This window comes from Oncorhynchus mykiss, chromosome 2, assembly GCF_057628025.1.
Source record: "Oncorhynchus mykiss isolate SJ-2025 chromosome 2, ASM5762802v1, whole genome shotgun sequence".
NCBI classification, from domain to species: domain Eukaryota; kingdom Metazoa; phylum Chordata; class Actinopteri; order Salmoniformes; family Salmonidae; genus Oncorhynchus; species Oncorhynchus mykiss.
This window is the reverse complement of record NC_143023.1, coordinates 102624773-102652314: the sequence shown is the minus strand read 5'-3', so window position 1 is coordinate 102652314 and position 27542 is coordinate 102624773. Positions and strand designations below refer to the sequence as shown.

The 27542-nt window shown below is 45.4% G+C and overlaps 1 protein-coding gene across 2 annotated transcripts in view; it reads left to right on the top strand.

Annotated features, from left to right (window-relative positions):
• Window positions 1-26931, top strand: part of eps8l2 (EPS8 signaling adaptor L2) — a 108271-nt gene extending 81340 nt beyond the window's left edge. For both annotated transcript variants that reach the window (XM_090214594.1, XM_090214586.1), the window contains 10 exons: window positions 10237-10311; window positions 11315-11463; window positions 18633-18801; window positions 19217-19251; window positions 19480-19588; window positions 20463-20594; window positions 21395-21491; window positions 21776-21965; window positions 25389-25521; window positions 25673-26931. In XM_090214594.1, the coding sequence (XP_090070720.1) occupies window positions 10237-10311; window positions 11315-11463; window positions 18633-18801; window positions 19217-19251; window positions 19480-19588; window positions 20463-20594; window positions 21395-21491; window positions 21776-21965; window positions 25389-25521; window positions 25673-25747 (1164 nt within the window). In that variant the 3' untranslated portion in view covers window positions 25748-26931. The remainder of the gene's footprint in view (window positions 1-10236; window positions 10312-11314; window positions 11464-18632; window positions 18802-19216; window positions 19252-19479; window positions 19589-20462; window positions 20595-21394; window positions 21492-21775; window positions 21966-25388; window positions 25522-25672) is intronic.
• Window positions 26932-27542: the final 611 nt, after the last annotated feature.

Here is a 27542-nt window from a genome sequence, read left to right as displayed (position 1 = left end):
ACCCTTTACTGTGGTCCTAACCCTTTACTGTGGTCCTAACCCTTTACTGTGGTCCTAACCCTTTACTGTGGTCCTAACCCTTTACTGTGGTCCCAACCCTTTACTGTGGTCCTAACCCTTTTACTGTGGTCCTAACCCTTTACTTAGGTCCTAACCCTTTACTGTGGTCCTAACCCTTTCCTGTGGTCCTAACCCTTTACTGTGGTCCTAACCCTTTACTGTGGTCCTAACACTTTACTAACCCTTTACTGTGGTCCTAACCCTTTACTGTGGTCCAAACCCTTTACTCTGGTCCTACCCCTTTACTGTGGTCCTAACCCTTTACTAACCCTTTACTGTGGTCCTAACCCTTTACTGTGGTCCTAAACCTTTACTCTGGTCCTACCCATTTACTCTGGTTCTAACCCTTTACTCTGGTCCTAACCCTTTACTGTGGTCCTACCCCTTTACTCTGGTCCTACCCCTTTACTGTGGTCCTACCCCTTTACTCTGGTCCTACCCCTTTACTCTGGTCCTACCCCTTTACTCTGGTCCTACCCCTTTACTCTGGTCCTACCCCTTTACTCTGGTCCTACCCCTTTACTCTGGTCCTACCCCTTTACTCTGGTCCTACCCCTTTACTCTGGTCCTACCCCTTTACTCTGGTCCTACCCCTTTACTCTTGTCCTACCCCTTTACTCTGGTCCTACCCCTTTACTCTGGTCCTACCCCTTTACTCTTGTCCTACCCCTTTACTGTGGTCCTACCCCTTTACTGTCGGCCTACCCCTTTACTGTTGTCCTAACCCTTTACTGTGGTCCTACCCCTTTACTGTCGGCCTACCCCTTTACTGTGGTCCTACCCTTTACTGTGGTCCTACCCCTTTACTTTGGTCCTACCCCTTTACTCTGGTCCTACCCCTTTACTCTGGTCCTACCCCTTTATTTTGGTCCAACCCCTTTACTGTGGTCCTAACCCTTTACTGTGGTCCTAACCCTTTACTGTGGTCCTAACCCTTTACTGTGGTCCTAACCCTTTACTGTGGTCCTAACCCTTTACTGTGGTCCCAACCCTTTACTGTGGTCCTAACCCTTTTACTGTGGTCCTAACCCTTTACTTAGGTCCTAACCCTTTACTGTGGTCCTAACCCTTTCCTGTGGTCCTAACCCTTTACTGTGGTCCTAACCCTTTACTGTGGTCCTAACACTTTACTAACCCTTTACTGTGGTCCTAACCCTTTACTGTGGTCCAAACCCTTTACTCTGGTCCTACCCCTTTACTGTGGTCCTAACCCTTTACTAACCCTTTACTGTGCTCCTAACCCTTTACTGTGGTCCTAAACCTTTACTCTGGTCCTACCCATTTACTCTGGTTCTAACCCTTTACTGTGGTCCTAACCCTTTACTGTGGTCCTACCCCTTTACTCTGGTCCTACCCCTTTACTCTGGTCCTACCCCTTTACTCTGGTCCTACCCCTTTACTCTTGTCCTACCCCTTTACTGTGGTCCTACCCCTTTACTGTCGGCCTACCCCTTTACTGTTGTCCTAACCCTTTACTGTGGTCCTACTCCTTTACTGTCGGCCTACCCCTTTACTGTGGTCCTACCCTTTACTGTGGTCCTACCCCTTTACTTTGGTCCTACCCCTTTACTCTGGTCCTACCCCTTTACTCTGGTCCTACCCCTTTATTTTGGTCCAACCCCTTTACTGTGGTCCTAACCCTTTACTGTGGTCCTAACCCTTTACTGTGGTCCTAACCCTTTACTTCGGTCCTAACCCTTTACTGTGGTCCTAACCCTTTTACTGTGGTCCTAACCCTTTACTGTCGGCCTACCCCTTTACTGTTGTCCTAACCCTTTACTCTGGTCCTAACCCTTTACTGTGGTCCTACCCCTTTACTGTGGTCCTACCCCTTTACTGTGGTCCTACCCCTTTACTCTGGTCCTACCCCTTTACTCTGGTCCTACCCCTTTACTCTGGTCCTACCCCTTTACTCTGGTCCTACCCCTTTACTCTGGTCCTACCCCTTTACTCTGGTCCTACCCCTTTACTCTTGTCCTACCCCTTTACTCTGGTCCTACCCCTTTACTCTGGTCCTACCCCTTTACTCTTGTCCTACCCCTTTACTGTGGTCCTACCCCTTTACTGTCCGCCTACCCCTTTACTGTGGTCCTACCCTTTACTGTGGTCCTACCCCTTTACTTTGGTCCTACCCCTTTACTCTGGTCCTACCCCTTTACTCTGGTTCTACCACTTTATTTTGGTCCAACCCCTTTACTGTGGTCCTAACCCTTTACTGTGGTCCTAACCCTTTACTGTGGTCCTAACCCTTTACTTCGGTCCTAACCCTTTACTGTGGTCCTAACCCTTTTACTGTGGTCCTAACCCTTTACTGTCGGCCTACCCCTTTACTGTGGTCCTAACCCTTTACTCTGGTCCTAACCCTTTACTGTGGTCCTACCCCTTTACTGTGGTCCTACCCCTTTACTGTGGTCCTACCCCTTTACTGTGGTCCTACCCCTTTACTCTGGTCCTACCCCTTTACTCTGGTCCTACCCCTTTACTCTGGTCCTACCCCTTTACTCTGGTCCTACCCCTTTAATCTGGTCCTACCCCTTTACTCTGGTCCTACCCCTTTACTCTGGTCCTAACCCTTTTACTGTGGTTCTAACCCTTTACTGTGGCCCAAACCCTTTACTGTGGTCCTAACCCTTTTACTGTGGTCCTAACCCTTTACTTAGGTCCTAACCCTTTACTGTGGTCCTAACCCTTTCCTGTGGTCCTAACCCTTTACTGTGGTCCTAACCCTTTACTGTGGTCCTAACACTTTACTAACCCTTTACTGTGGTCCTAACCCTTTACTGTGGTCCAAACCCTTTACTCTGGTCCTACCCCTTTACTGTGGTCCTAACCCTTTACTAACCCTTTACTGTGGTCCTAACCCTTTACTGTGGTCCTAAACCTTTACTCTGGTCCTACCTATTTACTCTGGTTCTAACCCTTTACTGTGGTCCTAACCCTTTACTCTGGTCCTACCCCTTTACTCTGGTCCTACCCCTTTACTCTGGTCCTACCCCTTTACTCTTGTACTACCCCTTTACTCTGGTCCTACCCCTTTACTCTGGTCCTACCCCTTTACTCTTGTCCTACCCCTTTACTGTGGTCCTACCCCTTTACTGTCGGCCTACCCCTTTACTGTTGTCCTAACCCTTTACTGTGGTCCTACCCCTTTACTGTCGGCCTACCCCTTTACTGTGGTCCTACCCTTTACTGTGGTCCTACCCCTTTACTTTGGTCCTACCCCTTTACTCTGGTCCTACCCCTTTACTCTGGTCCTACCCCTTTATTTTGGTCCAACCCCTTTACTGTGGTCCTAACCCTTTACTGTGGTCCTAACCCTTTACTGTGGTCCTAACCCTTTACTTCGGTCCTAACCCTTTACTGTGGTCCTAACCCTTTTACTGTGGTCCTAACCCTTTACTGTCGGCCTACCCCTTTACTGTTGTCCTAACCCTTTACTCTGGTCCTAACCCTTTACTGTGGTCCTACCCCTTTACTGTGGTCCTACCCCTTTACTGTGGTCCTACCCCTTTACTCTGGTCCTACCCCTTTACTCTGGTCCTACCCCTTTACTCTGGTCCTACCCCTTTACTCTGGTCCTACCCCTTTACTCTGGTCCTACCCCTTTACTCTGGTCCTACCCCTTTACTCTGGTCCTACCCCTTTACTCTGGTCCTACCCCTTTACTCTTGTCCTACCCCTTTACTGTGGTCCTACCCCTTTACTGTCGGCCTACCCCTTTACTGTTGTCCTAACCCTTTACTGTGGTCCTACCCCTTTACTGTCGGCCTACCCCTTTACTGTGGTCCTACCCCTTTACTGTGGTCCTACCCCTTTACTTTGGTCCTACCCCTTTACTCTGGTCCTACCCCTTTACTCTGGTCCTACCCCTTTATTTTGGTCCAACCCCTTTACTGTGGTCCTAACCCTTTACTTCGATCCTAACCCTTTACTGTGGTCCTAACCCTTTTACTGTGGTCCTAACCCTTTACTGTCGGCCTACCCCTTTACTGTTGTCCTAACCCTTTACTCTGGTCCTAACCCTTTACTGTGGTCCTACCCCTTTACTGTGGTCCTACCCCTTTACTGTGGTCCTACCCCTTTACTCTGGTCCTACCCCTTTACTCTGGTCCTACCCCTTTACTCTGGTCCTACCCCTTTACTCTGGTCCTACCCCTTTATTTTGGTCCAACCCCTTTACTGTGGTCCTAACCCTTTACTGTGGTCCTAACCCTTTACTGTGGTCCTAACCCTTTACTTCGGTCCTAACCCTTTACTGTGAATCTAACCCTTTACTGTGGTTCTAACCCTTTACTGTGGTCCTACCCCTTTACTGTGGTCCTACCCCTTTACTGTGGTCCTAACCCTTTACTGTGGTCCTAACCCTTTTACTGTGGTCCTAACCCTTTACTTAGGTCCTAACCCTTTACTGTGGTCCTAACACTTTACTAACCCCCTACTGTGGTCCTAACCCTTTACTGTGTTCCTAACCCTTTACTGTGGTCCTAACCCTTTACTAACCCTTTACTGTGGTCCTAACCCTTTACTGTGGTCCTAAACCTTTACTCTGGTCCTACCCATTCACTCTGGTTCTAACCCTTTACTCTGGTCCTAACCCTTTACTGTGGTCCTACCCCTTTACTGTGGTCCTACCCCTTTACTGTGGTCCTACCCCTTTACGCTGGTCCTACCCCTTTACTCTGGTCCTACCCCTTTACTCTGGTCCTACCCCTTTACTCTGGTCCTACCCCTTTATTTTGGTCCAACCCCTTTACTGTGGTCCTAACCCTTTACTGTGGTCCTAACCCTTTACTGTGGTCCTACCCCTTTACTGTGGTCCTACCCCTTTACTGTGGTCCTACCCCTATACTCTGGTCCTACCCCTTTACTCTGGTCCTACCCCTTTATTTTTGTCCAACCCCTTTACTGTGGTCCTAACCCTTTACTGTGGTCCTAACCCTTTACTGTGGTCCTACCCCTTTACTGTCAGCCTACCCCTTTACTGTTGTCCTAACCCTTTACTCTGGTCCTAACCCTTTACTGTGGTCCTAACCCTTTACTGTGGTCCTACCCCTTTACTCTGTTCCTACCCCTTTACTCTGCTCCTACCCCTTTATTTTGGTCCAACCCCTTTACTGTGGTCCTAACCCTTTACTGTGGTCCTAACCCTTTACTGTGGTCCTAACCCTTTACTTCGGTCCTAACCCTTTACTGTGAACCTAACCCTTTACTGTGGTCCTAACCCTTTACTGTGGTCCTACTCCTTTACTGTGGTCCTACCCCTTTACTGTGGTCCTACCCCTTTACTGTCATCCTACCCCTTTACTGTGGTCCTACCCCTTTACTGTGTACCTAACCCTTTACTGTTGTCCTAACCCTTTACTGTGGTCCTAACCCTTTACTGTGGCCCTAACCCTTTACTGTGGTCCTAACCCTTTACTGTGGTCCTAACCCTTTACTGTGGTCCTAACCCTTTTACTGTGGTCCTAACCCTTTACTTAGGTCCTAACCCTTTACTGTGGTCCTAACCCTTTACTCTGGTCCTACCCCTTTACTGTGGTCCTAACCCTTTACTAACCCTTTACTGTGGTCCTAACACTTTACTGTGGTCCTAAACCTTTACTCTGGTCCTACCCATTTACTCTGGTCCTAACCCTTTACTGTGGTCCTAACCCTTTACTGTGGTCCTAACACTTTACTGTGGTCCTAACAATTTACTGTGTTCCTAACCCTTTACTCTGGTCCTACCCCTTTACTGTGGTCCTAACCCTTTACTAACTCTTTACTGCGGTCCTACCCCTTTACTCTGGTCCTAACCCTTTACTGTGGTCCTAAACCTTTACTCTGGTCCTACCCATTTACTCTGGTCCTAACCCTTTAATCTGGTCCTACCTCTTTACTCTGGTCCTACCCCTTTACTGTGGTCCTAACCCTTTACTGTGATCCTAACCCTTTACTCTGGTCCTAACCCTTTACTCTGGTCCTACCCCTTTACTCTGGTCCTTCCCCTTTACTCTGGTCCTACCCCTTTACTGTGGTCCTACCCATTTACTAACCCTTTACTGTGGTCCTACCCCTCTACTCTGGACCTACCCCTTTACTGTGGTCCTACCCCTTTACTAACCCTTTACTCTGGTCCTACCCCTTTACTGTGGTCCTACCCCTTTACTGTGGTCCTACCCCTTTACTCTGGTCCTACCCCTTTACTCTGGTCCTACCCCTTTATTTTGGTCCAACCCCTTTACTGTGGTCCTAACCCTTTACTGTGGTCCTAACCCTTTACTGTGGTCCTAACCCTTTACTTCGGTCCTAACCCTTTACTGTGGTCCTAACCCTTTTACTGTGGTCCTAACCCTTTACTGTCGGCCTACCCCTTTACTGTTGTCCTAACCCTTTACTCTGGTCCTAACCCTTTACTGTGGTCCTACCCCTTTACTGTGGTCCTACCCCTTTACTGTGGTCCTACCCCTTTACTCTGGTCCTACCCCTTTACTCTGGTCCTACCCCTTTACTCTGGTCCTACCCCTTTACTCTGGTCCTACCCCTTTACTCTGGTCCTACCCCTTTACTCTTGTCCTACCCCTTTACTCTGGTCCTACCCCTTTACTCTGGTCCTACCCCTTTACTCTTGTCCTACCCCTTTACTGTGGTCCTACCCCTTTACTGTCGGCCTACCCCTTTACTGTTGTCCTAACCCTTTACTGTGGTCCTACCCCTTTACTGTCGGCCTACCCCTTTACTGTGGTCCTACCCCTTTACTGTGGTCCTACCCCTTTACTTTGGTCCTACCCCTTTACTCTGGTCCTACCCCTTTACTCTGGTCCTACCCCTTTATTTTGGTCCAACCCCTTTACTGTGGTCCTAACCCTTTACTGTGGTCCTAACCCTTTACTGTGGTCCTAACCCTTTACTTCGATCCTAACCCTTTACTGTGGTCCTAACCCTTTTACTGTGGTCCTAACCCTTTACTGTCGGCCTACCCCTTTACTGTTGTCCTAACCCTTTACTCTGGTCCTAACCCTTTACTGTGGTCCTACCCCTTTACTGTGGTCCTACCCCTTTACTGTGGTCCTACCCCTTTACTCTGGTCCTACCCCTTTACTCTGGTCCTACCCCTTTACTCTGGTCCTACCCCTTTACTCTGGTCCTACCCCTTTATTTTGGTCCAACCCCTTTACTGTGGTCCTAACCCTTTACTGTGGTCCTAACCCTTTACTGTGGTCCTAACCCTTTACTTCGGTCCTAACCCTTTACTGTGAATCTAACCCTTTACTGTGGTTCTAACCCTTTACTGTGGTCCTACCCCTTTACTGTGGTCCTACCCCTTTACTGTGGTCCTAACCCTTTACTGTGGTCCTAACCCTTTTACTGTGGTCCTAACCCTTTACTTAGGTCCTAACCCTTTACTGTGGTCCTAACACTTTACTAACCCCCTACTGTGGTCCTAACCCTTTACTGTGTTCCTAACCCTTTACTGTGGTCCTAACCCTTTACTAACCCTTTACTGTGGTCCTAACCCTTTACTGTGGTCCTAAACCTTTACTCTGGTCCTACCCATTTACTCTGGTTCTAACCCTTTACTCTGGTCCTAACCCTTTACTGTGGTCCTACCCCTTTACTGTGGTCCTACCCCTTTACTGTGGTCCTACCCCTTTACGCTGGTCCTACCCCTTTACTCTGGTCCTACCCCTTTACTCTGGTCCTACCCCTTTACTCTGGTCCTACCCCTTTATTTTGGTCCAACCCCTTTACTGTGGTCCTAACCCTTTACTGTGGTCCTAACCCTTTACTGTGGTCCTACCCCTTTACTGTGGTCCTACCCCTTTACTGTGGTCCTACCCCTATACTCTGGTCCTACCCCTTTACTCTGGTCCTACCCCTTTATTTTTGTCCAACCCCTTTACTGTGGTCCTAACCCTTTACTGTGGTCCTAACCCTTTACTGTGGTCCTAACCCTTTACTGTGGTCCTAACCCTTTACTGTGGTCCTACCCCTTTACTGTCAGCCTACCCCTTTACTGTTGTCCTAACCCTTTACTCTGGTCCTAACCCTTTACTGTGGTCCTAACCCTTTACTGTGGTCCTACCCCTTTACTCTGTTCCTACCCCTTTACTCTGCTCCTACCCCTTTATTTTGGCCCAACCCCTTTACTGTGGTCCTAACCCTTTACTGTGGTCCTAACCCTTTACTGTGGTCCTAACCCTTTACTTCGGTCCTAACCCTTTACTGTGAACCTAACCCTTTACTGTGGTCCTAACCCTTTACTGTGGTCCTACTCCTTTACTGTGGTCCTACCCCTTTACTGTGGTCCTACCCCTTTACTGTCATCCTACCCCTTTACTGTGGTCCTACCCCTTTACTGTGGTCCTAACCCTTTACTGTTTTCCTAACCCTTTACTGTGGTCCTAACCCTTTACTGTGGCCCTAACCCTTTACTGTGGTCCTAACCCTTTACTGTGGTCCTAACCCTTTACTGTGGTCCTAACCCTTTTACTGTGGTCCTAACCCTTTACTTAGGTCCTAACCCTTTACTGTGGTCCTAACCCTTTACTCTGGTCCTACCCCTTTACTGTGGTCCTAACCCTTTACTAACCCTTTACTGTGGTCCTAACACTTTACTGTGGTCCTAAACCTTTACTCTGGTCCTACCCATTTACTCTGGTCCTAACCCTTTACTGTGGTCCTAACCCTTTACTGTGGTCCTAACACTTTACTGTGGTCCTAACCCTTTACTGTGTTCCTAACCCTTTACTCTGGTCCTACCCCTTTACTGTGGTCCTAACCCTTTACTAACTCTTTACTGTGGTCCTACCCCTTTACTCTGGTCCTAACCCTTTACTGTGGTCCTAAACCTTTACTCTGGTCCTACCCATTTACTCTGGTCCTAACCCTTTAATCTGGTCCTACCTCTTTACTCTGGTCCTACCCCTTTACTGTGGTCCTAACCCTTTACTGTGATCCTAACCCTTTACTCTGGTCCTAACCCTTTACTCTGGTCCTACCCCTTTACTCTGGTCCTTCCCCTTTACTCTGGTCCTACCCCTTTACTGTGGTCCTACCCATTTACTAACCCTTTACTGTGGTCCTACCCCTCTACTCTGGACCTACCCCTTTACTGTGGTCCTACCCCTTTACTAACCCTTTACTCTGGTCCTACCCCTTTACTGTGGTCCTACCCCTTTACTGTGGTCCTACCCCTTTACTCTGGTCCTAACCCTTTACTGTGGTCCTACCTCTTTACTAACCCTTTACTGTGGTCCTACCCCTTTACTTTGGTCCTACCCCTTTACTCTGGTCCTACCCCTTTACTCTGGTCCTACCCCTTTACTCTGGTCCTACCCCTTTACTCTGGTCCTACCCCTTTACTCTGGCCCTACCCCTTTACTCTGGTCCTAACCCTTTACTCTGGTCCTAACCCTTTACTGTGGTCCTACCCCTTTACTCTTGTCCTACCCCTTTACTCTGGTCCTACCCCTTTACTCTGGTCCTACCCCTTTACTGTGGTCCTACCCCTTTACTCTTGTCCTACCCCTTTACTCTTGTCCTACCCCTTTACTCTGGCCCTACCCCTTTACTCTGGTCCTACCCCTTTACTCTGGTCCTAACCCTTTACTGTGGTCCTACCCCTTTACTCTGGTCCTACCCCTTTACTCTGGTCCTACCCCTTTACTCTGGTCCTAACCCTTTACTGTGGTCCTACCCCTTTACTCTGGTCCTAACCCTTTACTGTGGTCCTAACCCTTTACTGTGGTCCTACCCCTTTACTCTGGTCCTACCCCTTTACTCTGGTCCTAACCCTTTACTCTGGTCCTAACCCTTTACTGTGGTCCTACCCCTTTACTCTTGTCCTACCCCTTTACTCTGGTCCTACCCCTTTACTCTGGTCCTACCCCTTTACTCTGGTCCTACCCCTTTACTCTGGTCCTACCCCTTTACTCTGGTCCTAACCCTTTGATGTTGACAGATTTAAAGGGGTGTTAAAAGGTTTAATCAAGCTAGTGATGGAGCCTCCATCATGTTGCTTACATCTATAAACATGGAAGGACCCAAGGAGGTTCGAAGGGAATTGGGACAGATATATTTTAGTTTACTTCTCCAATGGACTGAATTGCAATAGAAACCTTGCTGCTACTTTCCTATACGGAGCTGTGGTGAACTGTCTCTAACAGTGTGTATTTGTCACTCTGCCCCCTGCAGGCCAAACTGAAGAAGCACATCCAGAACCCCAGTGCTTCTGAGCTGGTGCACTTCCTGTTTGGCCCCCTGGAGTTGGTAAGAACTTGACTGATACACAGAGATATATATGTTTCGTGGGGAGTGCATTCATAGCAGGCAAAGATGGTAGAAAGTTGGTTGAAGAGACATAACAGCCAGATAACAACCTGAACCGTTTCAAATCTGGTTGTAATAATGACGTCATCCAGCCTGTATTTAGATAGAGATTGTTGGGTGTCATACTCTGTCCTTGCAGAGGAAATAAGTCTTACTGTTGCCTACATCAGAGGAGGTAGGAGAGTGTTTCTAAACATCAGACATGGGTCTTTCAGCTGGTCTTTCAAACCAATTTCTGTTATTCAGATTTTTTTTAAATCAAACAAATGCCAGTGACATCAGCTAAAATCTCAATGGACATGATATGGGTGGTGTCTGTACCTTTTGGCCTTCTACTAAACGATGTCTGGCCAGCCAAGCAGAACACTGTATGCTTTAGGAAGCATTAAGGCTTCCCCACAATGTTGACTGAATCACTGTTATCGCCACACACAACAGATAGTCTATTGAAGTGGGGAGGAGAACAGTTTAATGTTTGTATTGTCCTAGTCATCAACATACCCTTCCCTCTATTGTCTTGTGTGTGTGTGTGTGTGTGTGTGTGTGTGTGTGTGGTAGCTTTCCTGCAGGGGGGAAAGTCTAATGAGTGATGTACCTAGCATGCGCACACACACACACACACACACCGTTCCATCATGGAACTAAGCAGATCGGATCAGTGTGGTTATATCCCACATCAGGTGCAGCCACCACAATTGCCAAATGATGAAGGCTAGATTTACCTAACCCTGACGTGTTTTATTGAGACAGACACACCTGGTAACTAGATTTACCTAACCCTGACGTGTTTTATTGAGACAGACACACCTGGTTACTGTGTCATGGTAACATAGCCTTATAGTACACCTGGTTACTCTCTCATGGCAACATAGCCTGATAGTACACCTGGCTACTTCTAGGTGCTCTAGTGTATGAGCTGTGACCTCTACCCTCTGACCTCTAGGTTCTCCAGTCCTGTGGTAGTCCAGAGCTACCCCGCTCGGTGGTCTCCCCTCACCTGTCGAGAGATGCAGTAGACTTCCTGAGAGGTCACCTGTCGCCTAAAGAGATGACCATCTTTGAACTGCTGGGAGACGGGTGGACACGACCTAGGTGAGTGTGTGGGGTTCTGGAAGGTACTACGCTGCGTACAGACCTCCTCAACGTCTTCAAGGTACACGACATGACTAGGGCTGTTGTGGTGACCGTATTACACACCGGCGGTCACGATTTATGACGGCAGTCAAATACCACCTGTTTAGTCACTTTAATTAGGCTTCTTCAAGCTCTGATGCTGCTGCTGGTCATTAGTATCCTGCCAAACTGGCTAACTGCCTGGTACTCAAGCACTTTGTTGTCCCTCTAATCACTCTGACATCACTGCAAATGTAGTTGAAAATCTAATCAAACTCTTCATGAGAGCCCATGAGCTCATGTTGCGCAACATTTCTATAGGCTATGCAATTGCACGAATGATGACCTCTATTAAAAAGAGGAGGATCCCATCAGCTTTCTATAGTTTTATTCATACTATATTAAGCACATTGCTTATCTTTACAACAGGAATATAGCCTACCTGGCTGGCATGAAAATGAACAATGGGAAAGCCTCCTCCATTCTCTATGTCCCCCCCCCCCCCCCCCTCTGTTTCGATACAGGTGCATGATAATGGTCCATTCTAAATCAAAACTAATTTCACACACATATTATTTAGCATATGTAAAGATAAGATTAAATCACTTGTGAATTATATATTATCACTTGTGAATCATGCAAGGCAATGTAAGGCAAGAAGCAATGCCTTTTCTTCGTGACTTTTTCAAATCCTAGTCCCACATCTCATTTAGAGCATAGGCCAACATGCTTTGATAAGGTTTGTAATCACAACTAAAGTGGCCAAATATCTCCTTAAAATGAAGCACATTAATCCGCTTTACAATGAGTGTAGATAGAGCCTAACTGGCACATATACAGAACGTGTGAGTTTCAAGTTTGGGGAAGATAATTTTCACCAATTGGAGATGTTTGATATGAATCTGGAAGGAGAGTTTACAGTCTAGCCAGACACCTAGGTATTTATAGATGGCCACATATTCTAGGTCGGAACCATCCAAGGTGGTGATGCTAGTCGGGCATGCGGATACAGGCAGCAAATGGTTGAAAAGCATGCATTTGGTTTTTCTAGCATTTAAGAGCAGTTGGAGGCCACGGAAGGAGTGTTGTATGGCGTTGAAGCTCGTTTGGAGGTTAGATAGCACAGTGTCCAAGGAAGGGCCGGAAGTATACAGAATGGTGTCGTCTGCGTAGAGGTGGATTAGGGAATCGCCCGCAGCAAGAGCAACATCATTGATATATACAGAGAAAAGAGTCGGCCCGAGAATTGAACCCTGTGGCACCCCCATAGAGACTGCCAGAGGACCGGACAACATGCCCTCCGATTTGACACACTGAACTCTGTCTGCAAAGTAGTTGGTGAACCAGGCAAGGCAGTCATTAGAAAAACCGAGGCTACTGAGTCTGCCGACAAGATTATGGTGATTGACAGAGTCGAAAGCCTTGGCCAGGTCGATGAAGACGGCTGCACAGTACTTTCTTTTATCGATGGCGGTTATGATATCGTTTAGTACCTTGAGCGTGGCTGAGGTGCACCCGTGACCGGCTCGGGAACCAGATTGCACAGCAGAGAAGGTACGGTGGTATTCGAGATGGTCAGTGACCTGTTTGTTGACTTGGCTTTCGACGACCTTAGATAGGCAGGGCAGGATGGATATAGGTCTGTAACAGTTTGTGTCCAAGGTGTCTCCCCCTTTGAAGAGGGGGATGACTGCGGCAGCTTTCCAATCCTTGGGGATTTCAGACGATATGAAAGAGAGGTTGAACAGGCTGGTAATAGGGGTTGCGACAATGGCGGCGGACAGTTTCAGAAATAAAGGGTCCAGATTGTCAAGCCCAGCTGATTTGTACGGGTCCAGGTTTTGCAGCTCTTTCAGAACATCTGCTATCTGGATTTGGGTAAAGGAGAATCTGGAGCGGTTTGGGGGCGGAGCTGTTGGCCGAGGTTGGAGTAGCCAGGAGGAAGGCATGGCCAGCCGTTGAGAAATGCTTGTTGAAGTTTTCGCTAATCATGGATTTATCGGTGGTGACCGTGTTACCTAGCCTCAATGCAGTGGGCAGCTGGGAGGAGGTGCTCTTGTTCTCCATGGACTTTACAGTGTCACAGAACTTTTGGAGTTAGAGCTACAGGATGCAAATGTCTGTCTGAAGAAGCTGGCCTTGGCTCTCCTGACTGACTGCGTGTATTGATTCCTGACTTCCCTGAACAGTTGCATATCGCGGGGACTATTCGATAAGTTGTTCAGCCTGCTGTTAAGTTGTTCAGCCTGCTGTTAAACTGTTCAGCCTGCTGTTAAACTGTTCAGCCTGCTGTTAAACTGTTCAGCCTGCTGTTAAACTGTTCAGCCTGCTGTTAAGCTGTTCAGCCTGCTGTTAAGCTGTTCAGCCTGCTGTTAAGTTGTTCAGCCTGCTGTTAAACTGTTCAGCCTGCTGTTAAGCTGTTCAGCCTGCTGTTAAGCTGTTCAGCCTGCTGTTAAGCTGTTCAGCCTGCTGTTAAACTATTCAGCCTGCTGTTAAGTTGTTCAGCCTGCTGTTAAGCTGTTCAGCCTGCTGTTAAACTATTCAGCCTGCTGTTAAGCTGTTCAGCCTGCTGTTAAACTGTTCAGCCTGCTGTTAAACTGTTCAGCCTGCTGTTAAGCTGTTCAGCCTGCTGTTAAACTGTTCAGCCTGCTGTTAAGCTGTTCAGCCTGCTGTTAAGTTGTTCAGCCTGCTGTTAAACTGTTCAGCCTGCTGTTAAGCTGTTCAGCCTGCTGTTAAGCTGTTCAGCCTGCTGTTAAGTTGTTCAGCCTGCTGTTAAACTGTTCAGCCTGCTGTTAAGCTGTTCAGCCTGCTGTTAAACTGTTCAGCCTGCTGTTAAGCTGTTCAGCCTGCTGTTAAACTGTTCAGCCTGCTGTTAAGCTGTTCAGCCTGCTGTTAAACTATTCAGCCTGCTGTTAAGTTGTTCAGCCTGCTGTTAAGCTGTTCAGCCTGCTGTTAAGCTGTTCAGCCTGCTGTTAAGCTGTTCAGCCTGCTGTTAAACTGTTCAGCCTGCTGTTAAACTGTTCAGCCAGCTGTTAAGCTGTTCAGCCTGCTGTTAAGTTGTTCAGCCTGCTGTTAAGCTGTTCAGCCTGCTGTTAAGCTGTTCAGCCTGCTGTTAAGCTGTTCAGCCTGCTGTTAAACTGTTCAGCCTGCTGTTAAACTGTTCAGCCTGCTGTTAAGCTGTTCAGCCTGCTGTTAAACTATTCAGCCTGCTGTTAAGTTGTTAAGCCTGCTGTTAAGCTGTTCAGCCTGCTGTTAAACTATTCAGCCTGCTGTTAAGCTGTTCAGCCTGCTGTTAAACTATTCAGCCTGCTGTTAAGCTGTTCAGCCTGCTGTTAAACTGTTCAGCCTGCTGTTAAGCTGTTCAGCCTGCTGTTAAGTTGTTCAGCCTGCTGTTAAACTGTTCAGCCTGCTGTTAAGCTGTTCAGCCTGCTGTTAAGCTGTTCAGCCTGCTGTTAAACTATTCAGCCTGCTGTTAAGTTGTTCAGCCTGCTGTTAAGCTGTTCAGCCTGCTGTTAAACTATTCAGCCTGCTGTTAAGCTGTTCAGCCTGCTGTTAAACTGTTCAGCCTGCTGTTAAACTGTTCAGCCTGCTGTTAAGCTGTTCAGCCTGCTGTTAAGTTGTTCAGCCTGCTGTTAAACTGTTCAGCCTGCTGTTAAGCTGTTCAGCCTGCTGTTAAGCTGTTCAGCCTGCTGTTAAGCTGTTCAGCCTGCTGTTAAACTGTTCAGCCTGCTGTTAAGCTGTTCAGCCTGCTGTTAAGCTGTTCAGCCTGCTGTTAAACTGTTCAGCCTGCTGTTAAACTGTTCAGCCTGCTGTTAAACTGTTCAGCCTGCTGTTAAGCTGTTCAGCCTGCTGTTAAACTGTTCAGCCTGCTGATAAAATATTCAGCCTGCTGTTCAGCCTTCTGTTCAGCCTGCTGTTAAACTGTTCAGCCTGCTGTTAAACTGTTCAGCCTGCTGTTAAGCTGTTCAGCCTGCTGTTAAGCTGTTCAGCCTGCTGTTAAACTGTTCAGCCTGCTGTTAAACTGTTCAGCCTGCTGTTAAACTGTTCAGCCTGCTGTTAAGTTGTTCAGCCTGCTGTTAAGTTGTTCAGCCTGCTGTTAAGCTGTTCAGCCTGCTGTTAAGCTGTTCAGCCTGCTGTTAAACTGTTCAGCCTGCTGTTAAGCTGTTCAGCCTGCTGTTAAACTGTTCAGCCTGCTGTTAAGCTTCTCAGCCTGCTGTTAAGCTGTTCAGCCTGCTGTTAAACTGTTCAGCCTGCTGTTAAGCTGTTCAGCCTGCTGTTAAACTGTTCAGCCTGCTGTTAAACTGTTCAGCCTGCTGTTAAACTGTTCAGCCTGCTATTCAGCCTGCTGTTCAGCCTGCTGTTCAGCCTGCTGTTAAGCTGTTCAGCCTGCTGTTATTTAAATAAAAAAAAATCACCTTTATTTAACCAGGTAGGCTAGTTGAGAACAAGTTCTCATTTACAACTGCGACCTGGCCAAGATAAAGCATAGCAGTGTGAACAGACAACACAGAGTTACACATGGAGTAAACAATTAACAAGTCAATAACACAGTAGAAAAAAAAGAGAGTCTATATACATTGTGTGCAAAAGGCATGAGGAGGTAGGCGAATAATTACAATTTAGCAGATTAACACTGGAGTGATAAATGATCAGATGGTCATGTACAGGTAGAGATGCTAGTGTGCAAAAGAGCAGAAAAGTAAATAAATATAAACAGTATGGGGATGAGGTAGGTAAATTGGGTGGGCTATTTACCGATAGACTATGTACAGCTGCAGCGATCGGTTAGCTGCTCAGATAGTAGATGTTTGAAGTTGGTGAGGGAGATAAAAGTCTCCAACTTCAGCGATTTTTGCAATTCGTTCCAGTCACAGGCAGCAGAGAACTGGAACGAAAGGCGGCCAAATGAGGTGTTGGCTTTAGGGATGATCAGTGAGATACACCTGCTGGAGCGCGTGCTACGGTGGGTGTTGCCATCGTGACCAGTGAACTGAGAATAGGCGGAGCTTTACCTAGCATGGACTTGTAGATGACCTGGAGCCAATGGGTCTGGCAACGAATATGTAGCGAGGGCCAGCCGACTAGAGCATACAGGTCGCAGTGGTGGGTGGTATAAGGTGCTTTAGTAACAAAACGGATGGCACTGTGATAAACTGCATCCAGTTTGCTGAGTAGAGTGTTGGAAGCTATTTTGTAGATGACATCGTCGAAGTCAAGGATCGGTAGGATAGTCAGTTTTACTAGGGTAAGTTTGGAGGCATGAGTGAAGGAGGCTTTGTTGCGGAATAGAAAGCCGACTCTAGATTTGATTTTAGATTGGAGATGTTTGATATGAATCTGGAAGGAGAGTTTACAGTCTAGCCAGACACCTAGGTATTTATAGATGGCCACATATTCTAGGTCGGAACCATCCAAGGTGGTGATGCTAGTCGGGCATGCGGATACAGGCAGCAAATGGTTGAAAAGCATGCATTTGGTTTTTCTAGCATTTAAGAGCAGTTGGAGGCCACGGAAGGAGTGTTGTATGGCGTTGAAGCTCGTTTGGAGGTTAGATAGCACAGTGTCCAAGGAAGGGCCGGAAGTATACAGAATGGTGTCGTCTGCGTAGAGGTGGATTAGGGAATCGCCCGCAGCAAGAGCAACATCATTGATATATACAGAGAAAAGAGTCGGCCCGAGAATTGAACCATGTGGCACCCCCATAGAGACTGCCAGAGGACCGGACAACATGCCCTCCGATTTGACACACTGAACTCTGTCTGCAAAGTAGTTGGTGAACCAGGCAAGGCAGTCATTAGAAAAACCGAGGCTACTGAGTCTGCCGACAAGATTATGGTGATTGACAGAGTCGAAAGCCTTGGCCAGGTCGATGAAGACGGCTGCACAGTACTTTCTTTTATCGATGGCGGTTATGATATCGTTTAGTACCTTGAGCGTGGCTGAGGTGCACCCGTGACCGGCTCGGGAACCAGATTGCACAGCAGAGAAGGTACGGTGGTATTCGAGATGGTCAGTGACCTGTTTGTTGACTTGGCTTTCGACGACCTTAGATAGGCAGGGCAGGATGGATATAGGTCTGTAACAGTTTGTGTCCAAGGTGTCTCCCCCTTTGAAGAGGGGGATGACTGCGGCAGCTTTCCAATCCTTGGGGATTTCAGACGATATGAAAGAGAGGTTGAACAGGCTGGTAATAGGGGTTGCGACAATGGCGGCGGACAGTTTCAGAAATAAAGGGTCCAGATTGTCAAGCCCAGCTGATTTGTACGGGTCCAGGTTTTGCAGCTCTTTCAGAACATCTGCTATCTGGATTTGGGTAAAGGAGAATCTGGAGCGGTTTGGGGGCGGAGCTGTTGGCCGAGGTTGGAGTAGCCAGGAGGAAGGCATGGCCAGCCGTTGAGAAATGCTTGTTGAAGTTTTCGATAATCATGGATTTATCGGTGGTGACCGTGTTACCTAGCCTCAATGCAGTGGGCAGCTGGGAGGAGGTGCTCTTGTTCTCCATGGACTTTACAGTGTCACAGAACTTTTGGAGTTAGAGCTACAGGATGCAAATGTCTGTCTGAAGAAGCTGGCCTTGGCTCTCCTGACTGACTGCGTGTATTGATTCCTGACTTCCCTGAACAGTTGCATATCGCGGGGACTATTCGATAAGTTGTTCAGCCTGCTGTTAAGTTGTTCAGCCTGCTGTTAAACTGTTCAGCCTGCTGTTAAACTGTTCAGCCTGCTGTTAAACTGTTCAGCCTGCTGTTAAACTGTTCAGCCTGCTGTTAAACTGTTCAGCCTGCTGTTAAGCTGTTCAGCCTGCTGTTAAGTTGTTCAGCCTGCTGTTAAACTGTTCAGCCTGCTGTTAAGTTGTTCAGCCTGCTGTTAAACTGTTCAGCCTGCTGTTAAGCTGTTCAGCCTGCTGTTAAACTGTTCAGCCTGCTGTTAAGCTGTTCAGCCTGCTGTTAAACTGTTCAGCCTGCTGTTAAGTTGTTCAGCCTGCTGTTAAACTGTTCAGCCTGCTGTTAAGTTGTTCAGCCTGCTGTTCTAATACTTTATAAGTTGTTCAGCCTGCTGTTCTAATACTTTATAAGTTGTTATACACTTGATCTCTCTGTATCAGCATTAACGACCTCCCCCCGACCCCCGACCCCTGCCCCTTGCAGAGCGGACTGGCCGCGGGACCAGTGTGCTCCTACATACTTCCCCAAATTCAGGAATGGGTGGGAGCCCCCGGCTGAGCTGTTCAGGACCTCCCAGTGGGAGACAGAGGGATCAGGGGAACCTCCCAGGTCCCCCATATCCAACCTCCTGTCCCCCTACAAGTCAGACGAGGTGTGTACACAGACACACACATACAGACACACACACATTTTATACTCATACATTTTTAGGCTGCTGTCCATTTGAGTCATTCTAGTAGATTTTTCCCAACCATCCAGACTCCTCCCAGCCATCCATTGTTAGTTCTTCATTTGTTTGTTTACATTTCTTCAGTGAAGGTTTCTTCAGCAGGTTTGAAATACTTTGAGTTATTTACTAGTTCAGTGTGTTACACTAGTCAGAAACACGCTAGTCCAGAACATCGTTTTTTTATTGCATTTTTTATTGAACCTTTATTTAACTAGGACAGTCAATTAAGAACAAATTCTTATTTACAATGACGTCCTAACTCGGCCAAACTCTCCCCTAACCCGGACGATGCTGGTCAGATTGTGCGCCGCCCTATAAAATTTTCTCTCTCTTTCAGATTTTTGGAACACAGTCTTTAAACTCATCGAATGGGTAAATGGATTATATTTCCCAGATTACTACTACTGTGATTCTACATTACATGCTGCTACTACCATTACTTGACAAAAATGTTAATGTTATTTCTTGAGCTGCTATAAAACGTATACGCTGTTGTAGTGTTAATACAGACCATGTAACAGAAGTGTAGCTAAATCTGGGCCAATATTTATTGTGCATGATCCCATGAGAAATAACTCATGCATTTGTCTCCTGTCCCAGGTCCAACAATGGGCTGACCACCTGGTCCCGTAAATATGCCAAGATCCGCTACCACTTTGTGGCCCGCAATGCCAACGAACTGTCAGTACTGCAGGACGAGGTGCTAGAGGTACGACATCTATATTATAATACTGTCAGTACTGCAGGACGAGGTGCTGGAGGTACGACATCTATATTATAATACTGTCAGTACTGCAGGACGAGGTGCTAGAGGTACGACATCTATATTATAATACTGTCAGTACTGCAGGACGAGGTGCTAGAGGTACGACATCTATATTATAATACTGTCAGTACTGCAGGACGAGGTGCTAGAGGTACGACATCTATATTATAATACTGTCAGTACTGCAGGACGAGGTGCTAGAGGTACGACATCTATATTATAATACTGTCAGTACTGCAGGACGAGGTGCTAGAGGTACGACATCTATATTATATGCGGAGTGACATGCAGAGTCAGTGACATGCAGAGTCGGAGTGACATGCAGAGTCGGAGTGACATGCAGAGTCGGAGTGACATGCAGAGTGACATGCAGAGTCAGAGTGACATGCAGAGTGACATGCAGAGTGACATGCAGAGTCAGAGTGACATGCAGAGTGACATGCAGAGTCAGAGTGACATGCAGAGTGACATGCAGAGTCAGAGTGACATGCAGAGTGACATGCAGAGTCAGAGTGACTTCTGGGTTGTGGGTTCGATTCATGCTTGGGACACATATGAAAATGCATGTTTCAGATTAAAAAACAACAACATGCTAAATGGTATATTATTATTATTATTATTATTATTTAGGTCATTGTGGCGGCAGATAACCTAGATCGAATCCCCGAGCTGACATGATAAAACTCTGTCGTTCTGCCCCCTGAACAAGGCAGTTAACCCACTGTTCCTAGGCCGTCATTGAAAATAAGAATTTGTTCTTAACTGACTTGTCTAGTTAAATAAAGGTACACATTTTAAAACAAAAGTGGCCCTGCAGGTGATAGAGGACGATAAACAGTGGTGGAAACTGAGGAACAGGAGTGGCCAATCAGGATATGTCCCCTACAACATCCTGGATGTGGTCAAACTAGAGGAACCACACGGCATGGCTGAACCTCTCTATAGCCAGGTAACATTACACACACAAACATTATCATAAACGCACACATTAGAACACACACACACACACATTATCATAAACGCACACATTAGAACACACACACATTATCATAAACGCACACATTAGAACGCACACACACACACATTATCATAAACGCACACATTAGAACACACACACACACATTATCATAAACGCACACATTAGAACGCACACACACACACACATTATCATAAACTCACACATTAGAACACACACACACACATTATCATAAACGCACACATTAGAACGCACACACACACACATTATCATAAACGCACACATTAGAACGCACACACACACACAATCATAAATGCACACATTAGAACGCACACACACACACACATTATCATAAACGCACACATTAGAAAGCACATACGCACACACACACACTATCATGCACAATATGATATACAGACACATTATCACAGACATGCACACACTCAATATCATATGCACACATATTATCACACACACACACACACACAGCTACTGTTCACACATAACCTTCAGTTATGCACTGCAAGTATAGAGGGAATGTGCAGTTATGCACATTCCCTCTATACTTCTAAAACACACCACACAAACACATCTTCATGATACCACCCCTTCTCCGTACTTTACAAGCCCTGTACCCACCTACCAATGCATCCTGGAAACCAGTTGAACACATTTATAACTATATAAATCTAATCTATTCATTCATTATTAACGTTCTTTCATGTGTCTTTCTTTTGTCTCTGTGTGTGTCTGTGTCACCTCTGGTTGGCCAGCCCTACAGCCCTACAGCCCTACAGCCCTACAGCCCTACCTCTCCCTCCAGCTCTCTAGGTAGAGGGGAGAGCTTTGACATGGGCCGCTTCAAAGAATGTGAGTCTCATAGCTTTCGTTTACTACTGCACAATCTAGATAACTGCTTATCTGAGCTATCTGAGCTTAAGGTTTTTACGAGTTTCCTCATCTTAGCCAAGAGGACCTCAGCACTTATAGATGAGCAGGTATACCTCTTAAACAGTTACTTCCCCTGTCTCTCCGTTCTCCACATTCTGTTAATTCTCTCTCTCTTTCTGTCTCTCTCTTTCCCTCGGTCTCTCTCTCTCTCCCCTGCCATTGATCCTCTGTCTCTCCCTCCCTCTCTCTCTCCCTTCCCCCAGCTCGGACACACCAGATGGATGAGGTGAATGATGAGTTGTTGAAGAGGATCACTACTAATAAGTCCAATCCTCCGGGCCGTAACTTCAGGGTAGAGCGCCCCTCAGACAGCAGCTCCTCTCCTCCTCTCACCTTAGACTCCAGCCCACCGCAGGTCACCGCCTGGCTCAATGCCAAGGGATTCTCTAAACCGTGAGTCACCATACTTGGCTGTGTGTTAAGAAGACATGATATACGCACGCACGCACACACACACACACACACACACACAAAAACATAAATAAACACACAGGCAGGCAGGCAGATATCAGTTAAAGTTTATGTACTTACAATCGTGAGGAAGAGAGAAAAGTGACAGTGCTGGCTTCAGTTATCTCATGGTATTATCATGCTATATAGTCTTCAGTTATCTCATGGTATTATCATGCTATATAGTCTTCAGTTATCTCATGGTATTATCATGCTATATAGTCTTCAGTTATCTCATGGTATTATCATGCTATATAGTCTTCAGTTATCTCATGGTATTATCATGCTATATAGTCTTCAGTTATCTCATGGTATTATCATGCTATATAGTCTTCAGTTATCTCATGGTATTATCATGCTATATAGTCTTCAGTTATCTCATGGTATTATCATGCGATATAGTCTTCAGTTATCTCATGGTATTATCATGCTATATAGTCTTCAGTTATCTCATGGTATTATCATGCTATATAGTCTTCAGTTATCTCATGGTATTATCATGCGATATAGTCTTCAGTTATCTCATGGTATTATCATGCGATATAGTCTTCAGTTATCTCATGGTATTATCATGCTATATAGTCTTCAGTTATCTCATGGTATTATCATGCTATATAGTCTTCAGTTATCTCATGGTATTATCATGCTATATAGTCTTCAGTTATCTCATGGTATTATCATGCGATATAGTCTTCAGTTATCTCATGGTATTATCATGCTATATAGTCTTCAGTTATCTCATGGTATTATCATGCTATATAGTCTTCAGTTATCTCATGGTATTATCATGCTACATAGTCTTCAGTTATCTCATGGTATAATCATGCTCTATAGTCTTCAGTTATCTCATGGTATTATCATGCTACATAGTCTTCAGTTATCTCATGGTATTATCATGCTATATAGTCTTCAGTTATCTCATGGTATTATCATGCTATATAGTCTTCAGTTATCTCATGGTATTATCATGCTATATAGTCTTCAGTTATCTCATGGTATTATCATGCTATATAGTCTTCAGTTATCTCATGGTATTATCATGCTATATAGTCTTCAGTTATCTCATGGTATTATCATGCTATATAGTCTTCAGTTATCTCATGGTATTATCATGCTATATAGTCTTCAGTTATCTCATGGTATTATCATGCTATATGGTCTTCCGCTAGCTAACTGTACTATTAGAACCAGGAAAGGTCACCTAGCCAGTGCAAGTTTACAGAGAAAAATGCTCCAAATGCAAACTCAACATTGCTCTTTTTCTTGTGGAATAGGGTAATCTTATCCAAATCAGTTCACAAGCCTTGCAAACATCCCACTAGATAAAACATTTAGTTAGAACATTTGACATTTTGTGAATTTATATTGCAAATATTTAGCATGTTCGTATTTTGTTTGTTCAATATTGAAAGGAAGGTGGAGTGTCTGGGTATCCTGACTAGAGCTCAGTTCTTCTCTAGTGTTTAATATGTTATACAAGGAATTATGGGTAACAGACTTCGGATACCTATAGATTTAACTATGGTTTGTGGAAAGTAACTATTTTTGGGGAGGAACAAACAGTAACTTTGGAGGTGACTATTTCAATACAGATACCCCCAAAATAACTATTTTAAACTATTTCAATACAGGGAGCAAGGGGTCTACGGTTGGGTAGGGAACACCCCCCACCCGTGCCAATCCAATAGGGGGCACCCCTGGTCATTTTGGACCTTTTTCAAAAAAAGTCCCACTTCTCCCTCATCATACATGACAAATAGACCATCTAGGTTGATTCATGGCTTAACATAGGGCTATATATCATTTGGGCAGTATAAATGCCATTTGGAAATGGTTCACTGACTTTTGGGTTTGGAAACCGACTTCCTATGATCGTACATGGCAAATGGACATAACATCCTGATTTGGCACTTTCAATACTTTCCTATTGCATTTGGACATTTCTTATGGCATTTGGCAAAAAAAAAACAAGTGACTTTTGACTTAGACTTTTGACTTCCTATGATATCATATTGCAAATGCACAAAACATCCTGACTTGGCACATTCAATACTTTCATATTGCATTTGAACATTTCTTATGGCATTTGGCAATGGTTCACTGAATTTTGACTCCGACTTCCTATGAAATCATATTGCAAATGGACAAAACATCCTGATTTGGCACTTTCAATACTTTCATATTGCATTTGGACATTTCTTACTGCATCTGGCAATGGTTCACTGACTTTTGACTTCGACTTTTGACTTCCTAGTAAATCATATTGCAAATGGACAAAACATATGCCTTATGGACAAGTAAAAAAAAAAAAATATGACAATAAAATATGACAAAATTATGTGTAATTGACAAAAAAAATTGAAAGAATTTCAAAAAACGGTCCAGAAAGCACTTTTTTAAGTTGTTTTGAATTTGGAGCCCTGCAATTTCACTGGCTGTTGTCGAGGTATCCCATAATTAAAATTCCTCAATCATACAAGTATTTTACACCATTTTAAAGATAAACTTCTTGTAAATCCAGCCACAGTGTCCGATTTCAAATAGGCTTTACGGCGAAAGCACAACAAACGATTATGTTAGGTCAGCACCTAGTCACAGAAAACCAGAAAGCCATTTTCCAGCCAAGGACAGCCCTCACTGTTCTTGTGCCTGTGTAGTTAAACTGTAATTACTTCAGGAGCAGCATTTTATTAGTATGTTGTTACATAATTATTGAGTAATTGCATTTTAATTGTATAACAAAGAGCTGAGAGTATTTGTAACTACTGACAAGAGGAATAGTGACTTCGTTATTCCATTTATGTAATAACTCACTTATTATGCAATTATAAAGCAATTTCCAAAATCATATGCAAGACTATTGTTGCTATTGTAATGATCACAAAGATAATACACATGTATAATAACTTGGTGTCAGGTGGTACGTTATGTCTCACTCATTATGAAAATATGTGTAAGTCATTTTGGGGCTGGAAGAGTGGGTTATCTTGATGATTCCATGTCCCTCATATGTTTCATTAACACACATTACTTGTTGTCGTCTTTGGTTCTTCATTACATTTTGGGCAGACATCAAATACAATTTTTGTTTTCAAATAACTTGCATATATTCAAATACATTAAAATAGTATTCATTTTTCTGAGACCTGTATTTGAATATCACATAAAATAATTGCCTTTGAAAACGCTACATTTCTAACTCTTCATTAAACTAGAGTATTTCAAAAGTTGGTATTTTAAAATAAACTACAAAATACAACTATTTCCTGCCCATGTCTGATGGATAATGCAGTCTCTGTTCCATACAGCACAGTGGATTGCCTGGGTATAGAGCATTATGGGTAATGTAGTCTCTGTTCCCTACAGGACGGTGGAGTGCCTGGGGAACCTGACGGGCGCTCAGCTCTTCTCTCTGAACAAGGAGGAACTGAAGGCAGTGTGTGGAGACGAGGGAGCCAGGGTGTACAGCCAGACCACCGTGCAGAAAGCCCAGCTAGAGGTCTGTATCACATGCACACATACTGACACATGAACCACTGTACGCACACACACACACACGCACAAGCACGCACGAACACACACACGTTTAGAGCCTTTAGATGTTTAGATATAAAAAATAAAAAAACTCAAACCTGAAAATCTATTTCCAGAAGAACAATGGGAATTCAGAGCTCCAAGAGATTATGAGACGACGACAAGAGAAGATCGATGCCGGCAAGGACTAATCTGAGCATGCTCAATGACTGTCAACCAATCACAGCTCAGCATGGCTGGTCACCATAACAACCCTCTCCAGTAGCAACCAACCAGAAGCCTTCCCCTCCCACAGTGCCCACCCTTTCACCAACTTATTTTTATCAGACAATCGACAGTTAACATTGGCATTTAATATAAATGTTCTATACATTTTTTTTTAATTATATATTTATTTTTCATCTTAGTGAATGTGTATGTTTACCTTTTTCTTCAATGATGTTCTCTAGTAATTATGACTATTGCTTTTTGATGCTTTGCCTGACAATGTTTCTATCTTTGTATAGTGGTGAGGGACCATATTAATTTACAGGTGTAGTGGTGAGGGACCATATTAATTTACAGGTGTAGTGGTGAGGGACCATATTAATTTACAGGTGTAGTGGTGAGAGAGATAGTTTGTGCATCTGTGTGAGTGCGTGCGTGTGTGTGTGTGTGTGTGAGTGCGTATGTGACTGATGGCTGTATGTGACTGATGGCTGTATGTGACTGACGGCTGCTGTATGTGACTGACGGCTGCTGTATGTGACTGACGGCTGCTGTATGTGACTGACGGCTGCTGTATGTGACTGTCGGCTGCTGTATGTGACTGACGGCTGCTGTATGTGACTGACGGCTGCTGTATGTGACTGACGGCTGCTGTATGTGACTGACGGCTGCTGTATGTGACTGACGGCTGCTGTATGTGATGACGGCTGCTGTATGTGACTGACGGCTGCTGTATGTGACTGACGGCTGTATGTGTGTCCTTGTTTTATTTCCAGGGAATTCTTGAAGAAATGTTTTTGGGTGAAATCAAATCCATAAGGTCCTCAAAAGTACATTTTCAAATTGGATGTTATTGTTCACATATCTGATTATACTCCAATGTATTAAAATGTTATACTGTTTACTGAATAATGCTACATTATAGTTCGGGGGCAGTCTGTATTCTATTCTCGTGTCCAGTCACACTGTCCATATTGCAAAATATCCTCCGACTATTACTAAATACAGTTCTGTAATTCATTTGACTTATCCTCCAACTATTGCATCCCTGTGCCACTGTCTATATAAAGTATGCTGTACGTTTACAATTGTCATCCAATCATATTTCTGTTCTGTGTAGACGTGTTCATTCCTTCAATAATAAACGCAAGTTCGGGAGTCAACTCTACTGCTGATCGTATTGAATTCCATCCTTAGGTTACAGATTGTAGTCATATTACCCGGTGGTGCAATCCAATCCTGTTCAAGCTCACGTAACGGAGGTCAGAACGTGACGTAAACTCACTGCACAGCTAGCTTGAAATGTTGCAGATGGGGCCATCCAATCGGTACTTTTTTGGTGGCTCAAACCGTTGTTAGGTTGTCAAGGAGGGCGATCAGGTGTGTTGGTAGGTTGTCAAGGAGGGCGATCAGGTGTGTTGGTAGGTTGTCAAGGAGGGTGATCAGGTGTGTTGGTAGGTTGTCAAGGAGGGCGATCAGGTGTGTTGGTAGGTTGTCAAGGAGGGCGATCAGTTGTGTTGGTAGGTTGTCAAGGAGGGCGATCAGGTGTGTTGGTAGGTTGTCAAGGAGGGCGATCAGGTGTGTTGGTAGGTTGTCAAGGAGGGCGATCAGGTGTGTTGGTAGGTTGTCAAGGAGGGCGATCAGGTGTGTTGGTAGGTTGTCAAGGAGGGCGATCAGGTGTGTTGGTAGGTTGTCAAGGAGGGCGATCAGGTGTGTTGGTAGGTTGTCAAGGAGGGCGATCAGGTGTGTTGGTAGGTTGTCAAGGAGGGCGATCAGGTG